Source organism: Suillus paluster (genome assembly GCF_016628075.1).
Source record: "Suillus paluster strain FC165 chromosome Unknown EDB91scaffold_35, whole genome shotgun sequence".
In the NCBI taxonomy this organism is placed as follows: domain Eukaryota; kingdom Fungi; phylum Basidiomycota; class Agaricomycetes; order Boletales; family Suillaceae; genus Suillus; species Suillus paluster.
Window position 1 is genome coordinate 178,914 of NW_024537595.1, and position 13,169 is coordinate 192,082.

The 13,169-nt window shown below is 50.4% G+C and overlaps 4 protein-coding genes across 4 annotated transcripts; 3 read left to right on the plus strand and 1 right to left on the minus strand.

Moving 5' to 3' along the window:
* The first annotated feature begins 353 nt into the window (after positions 1-353).
* Positions 354-4,187, plus strand: EDB91DRAFT_481482 (uncharacterized protein). Its single transcript, XM_041327409.1, has 5 exons — positions 354-524; positions 582-918; positions 971-1,264; positions 1,318-3,458; positions 3,513-4,187. The coding sequence occupies exons 2-5, from the start codon at positions 847-849 to the stop codon at positions 4,006-4,008; spliced, it is 3,003 nt and encodes a 1,000-aa protein (XP_041176022.1). The 5' UTR covers positions 354-524; positions 582-846; the 3' UTR covers positions 4,009-4,187.
* Positions 4,188-4,224: 37 nt separating this feature from the next.
* On the minus strand, positions 4,225-7,880 carry EDB91DRAFT_1055143 (uncharacterized protein; the record flags this gene model as incomplete). The annotated part of the gene is made up of 6 exons (XM_041313888.1): positions 4,225-4,407; positions 4,463-4,730; positions 4,783-5,629; positions 5,677-6,821; positions 6,871-7,135; positions 7,190-7,880. 6 exons carry the CDS (start codon positions 7,878-7,880, stop codon positions 4,225-4,227), a joined length of 3,399 nt encoding a protein of 1,132 aa, XP_041176023.1.
* Positions 7,881-8,327: 447 nt separating this feature from the next.
* Positions 8,328-9,913, plus strand: EDB91DRAFT_1055012 (WD40-repeat-containing domain protein; the record flags this gene model as incomplete). Its single annotated transcript, XM_041313884.1, has 7 exons — positions 8,328-8,557; positions 8,611-8,664; positions 8,735-8,807; positions 8,860-8,966; positions 9,039-9,146; positions 9,220-9,312; positions 9,370-9,913. The coding sequence occupies 7 exons, from the start codon at positions 8,328-8,330 to the stop codon at positions 9,911-9,913; spliced, it is 1,209 nt and encodes a 402-aa protein (XP_041176024.1).
* A 608-nt stretch (positions 9,914-10,521) lies between these two features.
* On the plus strand, positions 10,522-12,714 carry EDB91DRAFT_1055082 (NAD-aldehyde dehydrogenase; the record flags this gene model as incomplete). Its single annotated transcript, XM_041313886.1, has 11 exons — positions 10,522-10,725; positions 10,803-10,928; positions 10,990-11,076; positions 11,132-11,213; positions 11,268-11,334; positions 11,394-11,593; positions 11,649-11,744; positions 11,804-12,363; positions 12,418-12,471; positions 12,539-12,549; positions 12,603-12,714. 11 exons carry the CDS (start codon positions 10,522-10,524, stop codon positions 12,712-12,714), a joined length of 1,599 nt encoding a protein of 532 aa, XP_041176025.1.
* Between the last annotated feature and the right edge of the window lie 455 nt (positions 12,715-13,169).

Sequence of the window (13,169 nt, forward strand, 5' to 3'; positions counted from 1 at the left end):
TCCACTCTCGGAGGGTATATTTTAAGTCAGGTCGGACCACTTAGCAAAACCTTGCTTATGTCAATCAGTATGTTCCTGATAGCTGAACGGCTGTGGCCCGAAAAGATTTAGGAGAAAAATAGTTGTCTTCATCATGGTCAGCGAGCTGTACGGAACGCGAGCGTCTTCAGCGCAGCCTGCGGACCTGTGATGTGCGGAATAATGTCTAGCTGCCTGAGTAAGGACTCAGAACAGTAAACTCTGTTGGAACACATATAGGTATTTAGCATTGGAAGCTCGAAGAGATCAATGGTGAGTATTTGCGCACCAGTGAGGGACAAACAGGATTGCGTCCTTTAAGAGCCTTTTAAGGGCACGAGTCGGCTCTGGACACTAATTATCGAGTATCTTCTGAGAGTACTTGACCCGGGCTGGCAGTTGTCGTAGTAAATTCGGAGTAACCCGATACTCGATTAATCAACAACAAACTCATTCGGGCTTATGACTGGTCACTGCACCTGTCAGTGACGTTGAAGCGAAAGACTGTATGCATCTCGTGCATCTACTTGTCTTCCGACTGTGCTCAATCTCAACTTTTACAGAGTTCAGTTTCTTCGACACGAGTCAGGGATTATTATGTCGTGGCTCGGCATCTTTGGACACAGGAAACGCGTTCATTTGTAAAAGAAGTTCAGATCTGCGATTCTCAGCTACTGGATCATCAATGTGTAGCGCTGCGCCCACAAAGCGCCCACTCTGCTAGGCCATCATGCTTCCATAATACTCTGTTTTGAGTAATTTGGGTGGATCCAAGGTTGCTGTGTACACGAGGTGCGAGGCGCTCGAGCTCCTTGTTTCTTACCCACTATGTCGTGCCAATATCATCTCCAAGGTCGCTGTCGCTACGGAGTTAAATGCAAGCTCAGCCACGAAATTCAGGCAAGTTTTAATTCACAGATTCTTAGTCGTGTACTGAAGCTTGTCATCACAGGGTAGCCCATCAGCGCGCCCTCAGCGTGTTGAAGGTACTGAGTCGAGCCATACTGTCAACCGCCCACCCAACCACAAAGGTCGTCGTCAGCACAAAGGCCAGCAGAATTATGGCAATCCTAGGGCAGCTGAGTTACAAGTGCAGCGCACCATCTCTCACAGGCCTGCCTCGGAAAAATCCGGCCATGCGTTTGTTGGGCCATCCCGAGGTTCCAAGGGTGGCGAAGTGTGTCGCGCTTGGAAGGCCGGGGCGTGCGCAAGGGGCGCCAAATGCCGCTTTCCGCATAGTATCGAAGTATGTGATGTTTCGGAGCCTTTGTTCCTGGTATTTAGCTTGGCGACTATCAGGAACATGTTGAAGTAGATGTTCATCGTGAACAAATTGAAGCAGAAGCCAAGTTAGCCACCCAGACTCGTGCAGCCGAGATTGCCAAAGAAGCTGCTGCGAAGACGGTCCAGAGCGTTGTTCTTGGGTCCATCGTGACCTTCGGCGCAGGCCTTGAATTATCTCACCTGATCACCGGGTTCGAGTGTTGCACCTTGCGTATTGCAAATCTGCCTCCCAATGTGCGGGAAGACGAAATCAATGCGCTGTTCACAGACAGAGGCCTTGATCGAGAGCGCTTCCACCTTGTCAGCATCAAGCCCATGCCAAGTGGTGGAAAGCTGAGCGCTGAAATTATCACAGACGCTGAGTCCGGGCAAGCGCTCTCGCTTGACCTCGGCGGTCTCGAATTTAGGGACGAAGTTCTGACTCTCGAAGTATCAGGCTACAACAGTCCCGGAAGTATGTCTGCGGCGACTGAACGTGACAGTGATGTCCTTACGATATCTTGGCGTGTCCCTTCCGTGCGCTATGTCGCAGAGTACGACGTTACGGTCAACACTACTGCGAAAGCACAGGAGCTGAACCACCGGATGTGCTCTGGGCGCCGGGTCAAAGCCGAGGTTAACGCCATGCCACCTGGGCGCTTCGTACCAAATTTCCACGACAATTCAGTCAAGATCAGCTTTCTGCCGCCGACTGTCTCTGACGAAGAAGTTAGAGCATTTTCTGGCTCAGATGTTGTCAGGCGGTTGGCGATGAAGGGCGTGGTTTTCAGCGACGACATCGGTCATATCATTACCACTTTGGGAGATGATATGGAGTGCATCTCTCCTGGAACTCTGAGGTCGCTGGAGCCGCGGCTGCCGACTCCTAGTCCGGATGGTATCGTTCTCGTTCGTGCACGGTTTTCTTCTTGGGATGACGCGCACACGGTGCATACCCGTCTCATTAACCATCGCATCGGGAACGTGTCCTTCTGGTTCCGACTCCCGAATCCTACACAGTACTCGATTACGATCTCCGCTGAGCAATTCCGCGCGCAAAAGTCTTTGTGGGATGCCTTAATCAATGGCATCAAGGACAAGCGTGCATGTATGTTACACGTTCATGAGCAGGGCCCTGTTGTTCGGATGCGCCTGTCTGGCTCCAAGAAAGAGGCCATAGGCGCACTTAAAGTTAGAGCGGAAAGCCTGATTGCAGGTGAGAAGGTGGAAGGGTGGCACATGACACTAGGATATCCAAACAACAAGTTCGCGCGTTCGGTTTTTAACGACACGGGCGCATTTCTACGTGCGGATTGGAGACGACAGGTTTTGAAAGTTTACGGAGAGCCAAAAGCTGTTGAACAGGCTCGTGAGCTGATCAAGGCCGAACTGGACCAACTCTCGTCCTTGGAGTATGCCAAAGTACTCGCGAGGCAGTCCGTTCGATTTTTTGTCGAACGTGGAATCCCAGAGCTGAAGGAAACCTTTGGAGAAGATAACGTTAAATTCGTTATATCTGCACGAAGGATCACGATCTGTGGTGGCGAGGAGGCTCGACACGCCCTCGAGCGTTTGATTCATGACTCGCTCAGTGGACCCCAGATCCTCCCAGACCCGTCAGGACAGCAATCCTGCCCGATTTGCTATGACAACATCTCTTCCCCACTTCGTCTTGGCTGTGGGCACATCTACTGTGCCACGTGCATGCGTCATTTCTTGACGTCCGCTTTGGACTCGGGCCAGTTTCCGCTCACCTGCCTCGGTGATGAGTACCAGTGTAAAGTTCCCATTCCTATCCCCACTATCCAACAATTTCTCCCTCTAACTTCCTTCAACCGCCTGCTAGAATTAGCATTCAACGCGCATATATCTCGGCATCCACAGGAATTCAAATACTGCAAGACACCAGACTGCAATCAGATCTACCGCTCCACCGACCCCAACACTACGACCGTGGGCCAGTGCCCGTCATGTTTTTCAAACATCTGTACATCGTGCCACGAGGACGTCCACGATGGCATGAGCTGCGCTGAGTACAAGAAAACTGGACGCCTGGCTGAGGAGGAACGACAAACGGAAGCATGGATCGCAGCTCAGGGCGGGCGCGTGAAGAAATGCCCACGTTGTCCAGCGCTGATCGAGAAAGTGGATGGTTGCAATCATATGACTTGCCAAATGTAAGTTATGTTGATTGCACTCCACCACTATTTCATTGATTTACTCGGGTACAGGTGCCATAACCATATTTGCTGGCGATGCATGGGCGTCTTCGCCGCTGATACCATCTACCCTCATATGCGCAGTGTTCACGGCGCGATCTACGACGAGAATCCCGTTGAAGAACAGGTCAATGTACATGAACAGCAGTGGCTGTTTGGGTTGGCAGCGCAGCAACGTCAGCAGGAGGTACAGCTGCGCAACTGGCGGCTCGAGCAAGAGCGATTGGAAGAGAGGCGAAGGAGAGAGAACGAGGACGCAGCGACACGGCAGGCAGCAGTGGTGGCTAGGCGATTGGCAGACGCACGGATAGATACAGCGAGACTGGAACAGGCGAGGCGAGACATAGATGCGAGAGAACAAGCAAGACGACAGGCTGGTTTGCAAGACTATCGTCAACAAGTACGTCAGCAGCAGGAGAGAGCGAGGGCTCAAGCACAGCAGCAGGAGAGAGCGAGGGCTCAAGCACAGCAAGAGGAACGACCGGGCTGGGGTTGTGCCATCATGTAACAATCGTGAAACGCATAGGGGATGTTTCCAGTCAAGATTCTCATTACACAGGACGATAAGTGCCAAGCAACAGCTAAAGTACAGATACATGATGTAGATATGATGTAGAATAAATATACAAAGTCGAACGCAAATTCGAACGCAAATACAAGCAAAGCAAGATCGTGGACTTCCACTCTTCAATCAGACGGATAACTATGGACAGCGGACACCATATTAGTCAACCAATTCGAAATATGTCCTGAACATGGACTCGTGGCATAAGGGTGTGTTGGATACGACGCTGTGCACATGCATGAAGAGGCGGGGGAAACGGCGAGTAAAGTATCCTAGGAAGCCTTCCGGTATGGGCCCCAGATGCCGCTTAACATGATCTGGGAGATCTTGATAATGATGTTTCTGCCAGTGCACGTCAGCCCCTGCCAGAAAGCACTTCGTACACGTTTTGACTCACTTTGTTACGTAGAGCCCTTAGTAAATCTTGCACAGACTTGCCGTCGTACTTCCGGTATTTTCCCAAGTTCTCGATGAAAACCTTGTCTAACCGTGCGTGCCAGTCATGACCGAGGACATCAAAAGCGCCGGTTTCGAGGATAATGAGGTTTTGGTCACGGGGATCTCGGCACATGATCTCGAAGCGGTCTGATGTGTCTTGCAAGAAGTTCAAACGACGGCCTGAGTCCCAGAAAAAGGGATGTAGAAGACATGATGTAGTGTCCGGCCTGGACGCGTAAATTACGAACCCCAGAGATAGAAGATGGACGAGGAACATACCTATTGCAAGCTTCAGGATCTAGCATTTTAGTGATTAAATCTACCGCCTCCGAGCCCTCTTCTCCGAACTGCTGTAGGCCATCTAAGGATTTGGCATTTTTTAGAATGTTGACCTCCCGCTCGAACCGGTCCCCGAATGGGTGTAATCCGTTAGTGAGGACATAGTAAAATAGGCATCCCAGCGCAAAAATATCAACGGACTTAGTCAGTCTCGTTGGCTTGCCTGATGTTGACCCATTCACCGCAGTACCGACGCTGCCTCGTGATGATTGCGAGTGGTCATCACTCATCGAGTCGTCAAGCTTCACTTCCCCCCTGAGAATTTCAGGCGCCCGCCATCCGACAGTGCCCGCAGCCATGGCGCCATGTGCTGTCGGCAGGAAACTCGTTTGGTCCACCTCGAGCTTCTTACATAGGCCGAAATCAGAAATGAGCATTCTCCGCCCGCCATCTCTTCCCGAAGCACCCTTCTTCGGTGCAGATATAAGGATGTTTTGGGGCTTGATGTCGCGGTGGACAATCTTGAGCGAGTGCAGGTGTCGGAGCCCGGACGTTACCTGGCGGAGAGCACGTTTTGGGTCGAATGAGTTGGATATCTCGCGATACTGGTCGGGGCTCTCAATGACGTCTGCAAGGGACGCGGGGCAAAGCTCGAGAGCAATGTAGAGGAAATTTGCATGGGCTTCTTGATAGTAGTATCGGATGACGTTCGGGTGGTCGTCCGATTCTTGGAGAATACTAACCTCACGGGAAGCGAGAGTGACAAAGTCTTGCAGGAGGCGCTTAACAGCTACTGCACGGCCCTGAAGGGAACCTTGGTACACGACGGTTCCGTGAGATCCAAAACCTTGGGCGTGTTAACAGATAAGAGCAGAATTCATTATCAAAACTCACCTAGGATAGAATCAGATACGACCAGGGAAGATGTGGCGACATGCGGCGTCTGAGGCACCACGAGTGTGGGAGAAGGAGTATTCAGGCTGTCTTTGACCACAGCCTCAGGAACATGACTGTTTGCATCCTTGTCATCAATATCATCCCCAGTGCCATTAACAACTGTCCCTGTGCCTTTTCCTTTCTTTCCTCTGCGCCCACGTCGAGGGCCTTTTCGCTTCTTTGGTGTTGCATTCTCCCTGTCACTATCTTCTGCCTCTCCAATATCATGTGCTACCGTGGCGGGGGTATCAGGTGGCTCAAGCTCTGCGAAGTGGATGGCAGGCTGCGGTACGTGGGAATTGGGGTCGTCTAGTGATAACATAGATTCTGAGTTGATGGTAACTGGTGCGGGTTTGGATAGAACCGGGGATATCTCCATTGCGGGTATGACAGGGGTATCTGGGCGATGAGGCAGTGTTGTCGTATCCCTATCCATCTTTCCATCGATGGCATTTGGCGAAGTCGCCGTGGCGGGCGCCATATGAAACCTCACGCGGGGAAGCTTTGATCGGAATACAAACCCGACCACAAAGACAGTGGCGAGCAGAATGGAACCAATGGCAGAAATGGGAGATGTTGGTCCGATGACCTTTGTATGTGCACCAGAGCTGGTGCCAGACCACGGCATCCAGCCTGGTACGATCGTGGATGTGTTGTCCATGGGATCTGACAGGGTGGGTATGGCCTCTACGTCATCGATTGGTGGATTCGAGTTGACATCTTCGACACCGGGAGGCAGCATTGCCCCAGGAACGCCAGGGAGTTGTTTGTTATTCAAAGACGAGTCAAGGTGGCGTTTACCCGTGAGGCATCGGGTATCGCTTGGATCACGCTCGCAGAGTTCCACCTGTTTGCGCCGCCGGGTGATGCCGTCGACAGAGTCGATGAGTTTGTGGTTGAATTCGGTGTCACCAAATGCAGTCAGTGGAAAACGGTCCACACTCATTACGTAGAGTGACTTCGTCTCTTCGACAAGTCCGACATAGGCTGTGTTGATGTCAAGGGTGGAAACATCTGATCCACGCAAGATGTCAGGACGAGGTTGCAAGAGCACGAATGGATCCGGTCTCTGAGCACTCGACAAAACATCAAATACAGCCACTCTATATGACATATTAGACACGTCCTGATGATACACGCGATGTTCCTTACATGGGACTATCAAAATGGTTTGTCCACATGAACTGCGCCTTCTGCAGAGAATATGGATCTGCGGAGTCATTTTCATGCGGTTTGAGTGAAACTATTGTGCCAGAGGGGAGGGAGTCGATGTATGTACTGTCTTGCGTCTTCCGGTACGCCGCTTGCATGACATTGTCCTGGTTGTTGGGACCATATGTGGAGAAAGACAGGTTCTGAATAGGAACCTTCCGACCATTGGGGGTATTTGAGCGGGTGAAAATGGATATTTGGTAGTCTTATGAGGAAGTCTTGTTTAGATGTAATAATTATGAATACAATGGACACCTACCAGTACGTCCAATAAAGACCTCCGTCGGAGTAAAATTCTCCTTGTTTGGCATATAATCTTCAAGCTCGTCCAAGTCAAGCTCCTCTTTGTTGCTGAAATTCTCAAACGGATCCCAAGGGCATTCAGCATTGATGGCCTTGACTTTTCCGGTCCCTAGCTCTATCGACAATAAGGATGTCTCTTTCTTTCCCACAAAAACTCGCTCATCGTCATCCCGCGCGAATTTAAAGGGCGACATTTCGACAAGTTGTGACATGGAAAAAGAGAGGCGCTGGAGTGAACTAGTGGGGGTAGCCATCACGTATATGTCGCCTGACTGTGGCTCGATAATGTAGACCTCATGGTGGGTGTCGTCATCGTCTGTCAAGTCGGGGTCATGGGTGGCATGCTTGGTACGAACGAGCGGCGCAAGACTAGACGGGGCCTCGGGCGCAGAATGCGATATGGACCAGAGTTTCTGTCCAGAGGTACGGTTGAGTGCGTGGAATCGACCATCTACTGAGGCAACGAGAACGATGTCGAGCAGCGTTACTTCTTCTTTATCCTCTATCAAAGATGAATACCGAGCGCTGACCGCCTCAGTGTCGGCACTGTTAGAGTGTGCGTTGTTGAGACCAGCGTGTAGTGTAACTGTCTGGGCAAGATGTATTGCTGCAAATAAAAAAATTAACGCTGAGAAATAAGATGCCATGGGTTGCGAGGGATGTTCTCTCCCCCATTGACCGACAGATGAAACGTTTAGGACGCTGTGCTGGCACGGCCTAACAAGCGCAGAGCAAACAGGCGCTCTCATTCCGATGCCTAGACCACCGGCTGTACCGCAACACCATTTCGGCATTATCGGAGACCTGCGCTGACCTTGAATATAGGTCCCGCTCTACGGCATCCTATGACCTTACTATCCCTTCCGGTGCAATCGGCATCCCACAGAAGTCGGCAGTCACGCTTTTTCGCAGGGTTTTGTGTGACTACATGTGACCAATTGAAACAAAAGTGTCACATTTTCTCGCCAAAATGTGTGACCTGCCGACTTCTGTGGGGTGCTGATTGCACCGGAAGGGTAGTATTCAACTTGGCTTGCTGCTTGTCTTCACCTCAAGTCTAGCTAGAGACTTGTGCTGTTGTGCACGCTGCTTTCATGCCGGATATTCCAGTTGGATCTCAGATTTTTGATCTCGCATTTCATCCCACACAATCGACTGTATATACTGGCCTTCTTAACGGAAAGGTCAAGGCATTCCGATATGATGAACAAGGACAGCATGAAGAAAGCTTCGTATTAAGGCCATCCAAGCGTTCATGCCGCTGCTTGGATACTAGCGAGGATGGCTCTCGTCTTTGGGCAACTGGAAAGGCAAAAACTATCTTGTATGTTCTATTTTGATATTTTGACTATTATCTCTTGTACTAACAACAAATAGCACGATCGATACCGCCACTGGAACCCTAAGTGAGACGCGTAAAGATGCCCACGAGTGAGTCGGCGATTCCCTGACGACCCCACGATTCGTTGATGATGGCAGCTGATGGCAGTGCCCGTTAAAGTTCCCCAGTGAATCGCATCAAACGCCTCATGCCCCAGATGCTAAGCACTGGTGATGACGACGGCGTCATCAAGGTCAGTCGATCCTGGTTGGTGCGCCACGATCAAATTTTAAGTTATCTGATAGCTGTGGGACCCTCGAAAGTCTGATCCCATTCGAAGTTATACCCATCATTATGACTTCATCTCTGATTTCCTTTGGTTGGACGACAAGAAGCAACTTATCACGACCAGGTAAGCAAGCACCCATAGCAACAGTATTTCCCGCATTCCAACACTCCTGTTTTTCACTTTGCGATAATCAAGCGGCGACGGCACACTATCAGTGATTGATGTGCGTGGAAAGAAACCGGAACCGGTGGCACAGTCCGAGGATCAAGAGGACGAGCTGCTCTCTATTGTTTCGATTCGAAGGTACTTCCGCTTACATATGTGTCTAAACATACTCATTGCGTACATTATCTCATGCAAAAATCGGGATTAACAGCGGGTCAAAAGTCGTCGTTGGTACACAGATGGGCATTCTGTCTGTATTTAATCGTAGCCATGGGTGGGGAGACTGCGTCGACAGAGTTCCGGGGTAAATTTCATCTGTTGCGGGATGCTCTCCTGAATACCTCCCTCATCGTTGTTGCAGACACCCCCAGTCGATTGATGCTCTTTGTACGCTACCGTCCTCATACCCGTCCTCTCACTCAACCATCCTCACGGGATCGTCGGACGGTCTCCTGCGGGCCGTGCAGCTATTTCCTACCAAGCTACTTGGGGTTGTTGCTGACCACGGATCTTTTCCCATAGAAAGGATTGCAGTCGATCTCGGTGGGGAAGGAAGATGGGTCGGTAGTGCAGGTCACGATGACACACTCAAGATGACAGATCTCAGGGCCGTTTTTGAAGACGAGGAGGGTGGCGAGGCTGTTGAGGACTCCGAAAATGTACAAAGTGTTCAAGCCTCGGACATAGACCTACAGGAACCCGACGGAGCTGATGACGAAACCCAAGCACCTCCCGAGGGCACCACAGCAGTAACCGAGGCCTCTGACAATGATGAGGATGTAGACTCTCACTCCCCAAAGGAGAAGAAAAGAAAATTAAAAAGTAGTAAAAATGCATTGGCAGGGAGGGGCAAAAAGGCGAGGAACCAAATTGATGCGGACCCTTCGTTCTTCAAGGGTCTATAATTCTGCCACCGACGTAGGGCCCATCTTGTACATTCATTACCGCCCTCAACGCTAATGTGTCCCCATAGTGCATCCCATCGTTGTGCCTCTCCAGACTAGGAGTACTTACAGCCGTTCAGGAACCGCAGGCTCGCCATGCTCAACCCGTCGGGAGGCTCAGGCAGGGTGTGAGATCAGTGCATCCACGACCATCTATCCCTGTCAGTGTTCTTGGTTGCTACATACTACATCAACTTAATGAGATCCGTGGGTCCTGTGTGGTTCTGGATGGGTCCTTGTCCGTACAATCTATTAATGGACAGATAGATCTGTGAAAGCTAGCTGCTTAGGTCCTCGTTGTGTGATAATTCGTGTCTGTTCAGATTGCATATCCCGTCCGTTCTCATTTGCATAATTCAGCTTTAGCCGCCCCGCATCCCCTTAATATGTCTAGGTAGTTGATGTAGCGCAAAATCACGTGACACTGCACGGATCTACATGGAGCATGCTCTTGGCGTCTATAGTAAAATTCAACTACCAACGTCGAGAGTCGTACTCTGGATTGCAGACTGCAGCATTCATAAATATTTTGGCTTACTACAGAGCACTTTCCCAAGTTTTACATTGTTATGATACTGTCACGCAATGCAGTCTGTACTCTCCGAGGCGCTCGGAGCTTGTCGACGCGCGCATCGACTATCCTTTCAGCACTCGACATCCCTACTGGTGCTGTGGAACTCCCAGGCGTCTACGATGGGCAGTGGTCTGGCTCTGGAGATGTGCTAGAAAGCGTGTGTCCCACGACTGGGGAGGTGCTTGCACGCGTTCGTTCGGTAAGCACAATGTTCACTGCGAATTGCAGTAACTGCATTATGTTCCCTTGTGCGGCATCTAATATAAAGTCCTACAGGCGACACCTCATGAGCTGCACAAAGCACTAGAAAAGTCTAAGGAAGCTTTTCATCATCTCAGGACGATTCCCGCTCCCAAGCGAGGAGAGCTCTTACGACAGATCAGAGAAGCACTTTCCGCGAAGGTATAGAGCCCCTGTTTCCACGAAATTTGGCACCTCCAACGGTCGTCTCATTGTTTTCTAGCGTGACGTTCTTGGTGCACTGGTCTCCCTCGAAATGGGGAAAATAAAAACAGAAGGCATTGGGGAAGTTCAGGAATTCGTGGATATTGTGCGGATTCTTTTACTTCTTTCGATTCTGATCTTGAAACCCTTGATCCGTTGAGTGCGATTATGCGGTAGGCTTATCTCGAATGATGAACGGCAGGGTTGTGGCATCTGAAAGGCCCGGTCACACTATCCTGGAAGGTGACTGCGCAGTCAATCTTATGACATGCTATGCTGATTCATTATCTGTAACAGTGCCCAACCCTATTGGCGTCGTTGGCGTGCTTACTGCGTTCAATTTTCCGGTGGCAGTATATGGGTGGTACGGCTTTCTACGACTGGCGCGAGACCTGAAAGCCTGACTAAGTTAATTGAATGAAGGAACTTCGCGCTTTCAGTCGCCGCTGGGAATGCGAACGTCTGGAAACCTTCGCCGAGTACACCTCTTTGTTCCATTGCTGTAACAAAGATTATTGCAAGCGTACTGGAGAAGAACGGCCTCCCTGGCGCTGTGTCTACTCTCATCACGGGCGAAAAGGATGTTGGAGAAGCTATCGTTGAAAGTCGGGATATACCCCTTGGTAAGCCTTCGTATTCAAGCGGCGCAGGGCGTTTTTTTAATACATATCATTTCAGTTTCATTTACAGGTAGTGAGGCTGTAGGCAGGGTCGTTGGCAAGGCTGTTCAGTCTAGATTCGGCAAGAGCATCTTGGAGTTGGGCGGGAACAATGGTACTCTTTTTTTTGCTCCGAAGGACCATGAGGTGGCTTCTAATAATGTCGTCCATCAGCGTCAATCATCATGCCAGACGCAGACTTGTCATTAGCTGTAACGGCTGTCTTTTTTGGCGCTGTTGGCACTGCTGGTCAACGGTGCACATCTACCAGGCGACTTTATGTCCATCGTGCGATTGCGCCGAAATTCCTCGACGCCCTTCAGAAGTTATATGCTACTGTGTGCGTTGGAGACCCTCTAGTAGAAGGCACTTTACTCGGACCTTTGCATACACGTGCAGCTGTTGGAGTTTACAGCGACGCTGTGCAGCGACTTCACCAATCCGGTGCTGACATTCTTACTGGTGGAAAGAAATATGACCATGCGGCATTGAGCCAGGGTAATTTTGTCCAGCCCACGATCACCGTTCCCAAGACCACGGATCCTACTGATAAGATATGGAGTACTGAAACTTTCGCACCTATCCTGAACGTCTGCTTGTTTGACGAGCTGGAGCAGGCCATTGAATGGAACAATGCTGTTCCCCAAGGACTGTCTAGCAGCCTCTGGACCAGAGACCTTCGGAACGTTGGCAAGTGGATTGGCCCCGAAGGTTCAGATGCTGGTATTGTCAATGTATGTTCATTTGGCTTCGGACATTCAGTCTTGATATAACAAAACATTTCCAAGGTCAACGTTGGGACTAGCGGCGCCGAAATAGGTGCCGCATTTGGAGGCAATAAGGTGTGTCACAGCTTCTGTTCTGAATGATCGACCTTCCCGGCCTAATTGCGCCCATTCTCACCTATAGAGCACCGGATGGTAAGGACATCTCCAGCTAGATCTGCTTCTCATATCTGACTTCTTTATTTCAGGGGCCGCGAATCCGGCGGAGACGCCTGGAAGCAGTACGTACGATGGAGTGCGTGTACGCTTAACTTTTCCGATGCTGCACCTCTGGCGCAGGGAGTAAACTTCTCCACATGAGGCAGGTGGCGTAGATGTGGTAATTTCAAGTCGAGACCTTAAGACTCGATTGGACAACGAGCTATCTCGCGGGTGTCGCACCGCAATTGGGATTTAGGGTGATTGCAGGGGGTCGGCCAAGTATGGATGATACCCAATGACACTCCTTCTGTCGTCGTTATTCTTGTAATCATTATGATCATAGCTGCCATTTCTTCTCTCATCACAACCATACCTATATCAGGACACCGGCCAGCGTCGCGATGATATATAAACGTGAGAGCAGTCCGAATATCCGTCAACGAGGTGACCTGGCTTGAACGTTTGAACTTAGATCTACTTAGATGTGCCAGATGTCACCCCTGCTGACATGAGTATGTTGACATGTCACCCAGCGAACACTGATTGGATTAACCGAGGCAGTGCGTCTGGTGAAAGCCGCATCGCTACGTTGCATAGAAAAGACTTCAATTATA

Excerpts from the sequence above, each read along its gene's own strand:
- EDB91DRAFT_481482 (XM_041327409.1), top strand. The coding sequence starts at position 847 with ATGTCGTGCCAATATCATCTCCAAGGTCGCTGTCGCTACGGAGTTAAA. Across the intron at positions 919-970 it reads AGCTCAGCCACGAAATTCAG|GGTAGCCCATCAGCGCGCCC; the intron begins GCAAGTTTTAAT and ends TTGTCATCACAG. Across the intron at positions 1,265-1,317 it reads GCTTTCCGCATAGTATCGAA|GAACATGTTGAAGTAGATGT; the intron begins GTATGTGATGTT and ends GGCGACTATCAG.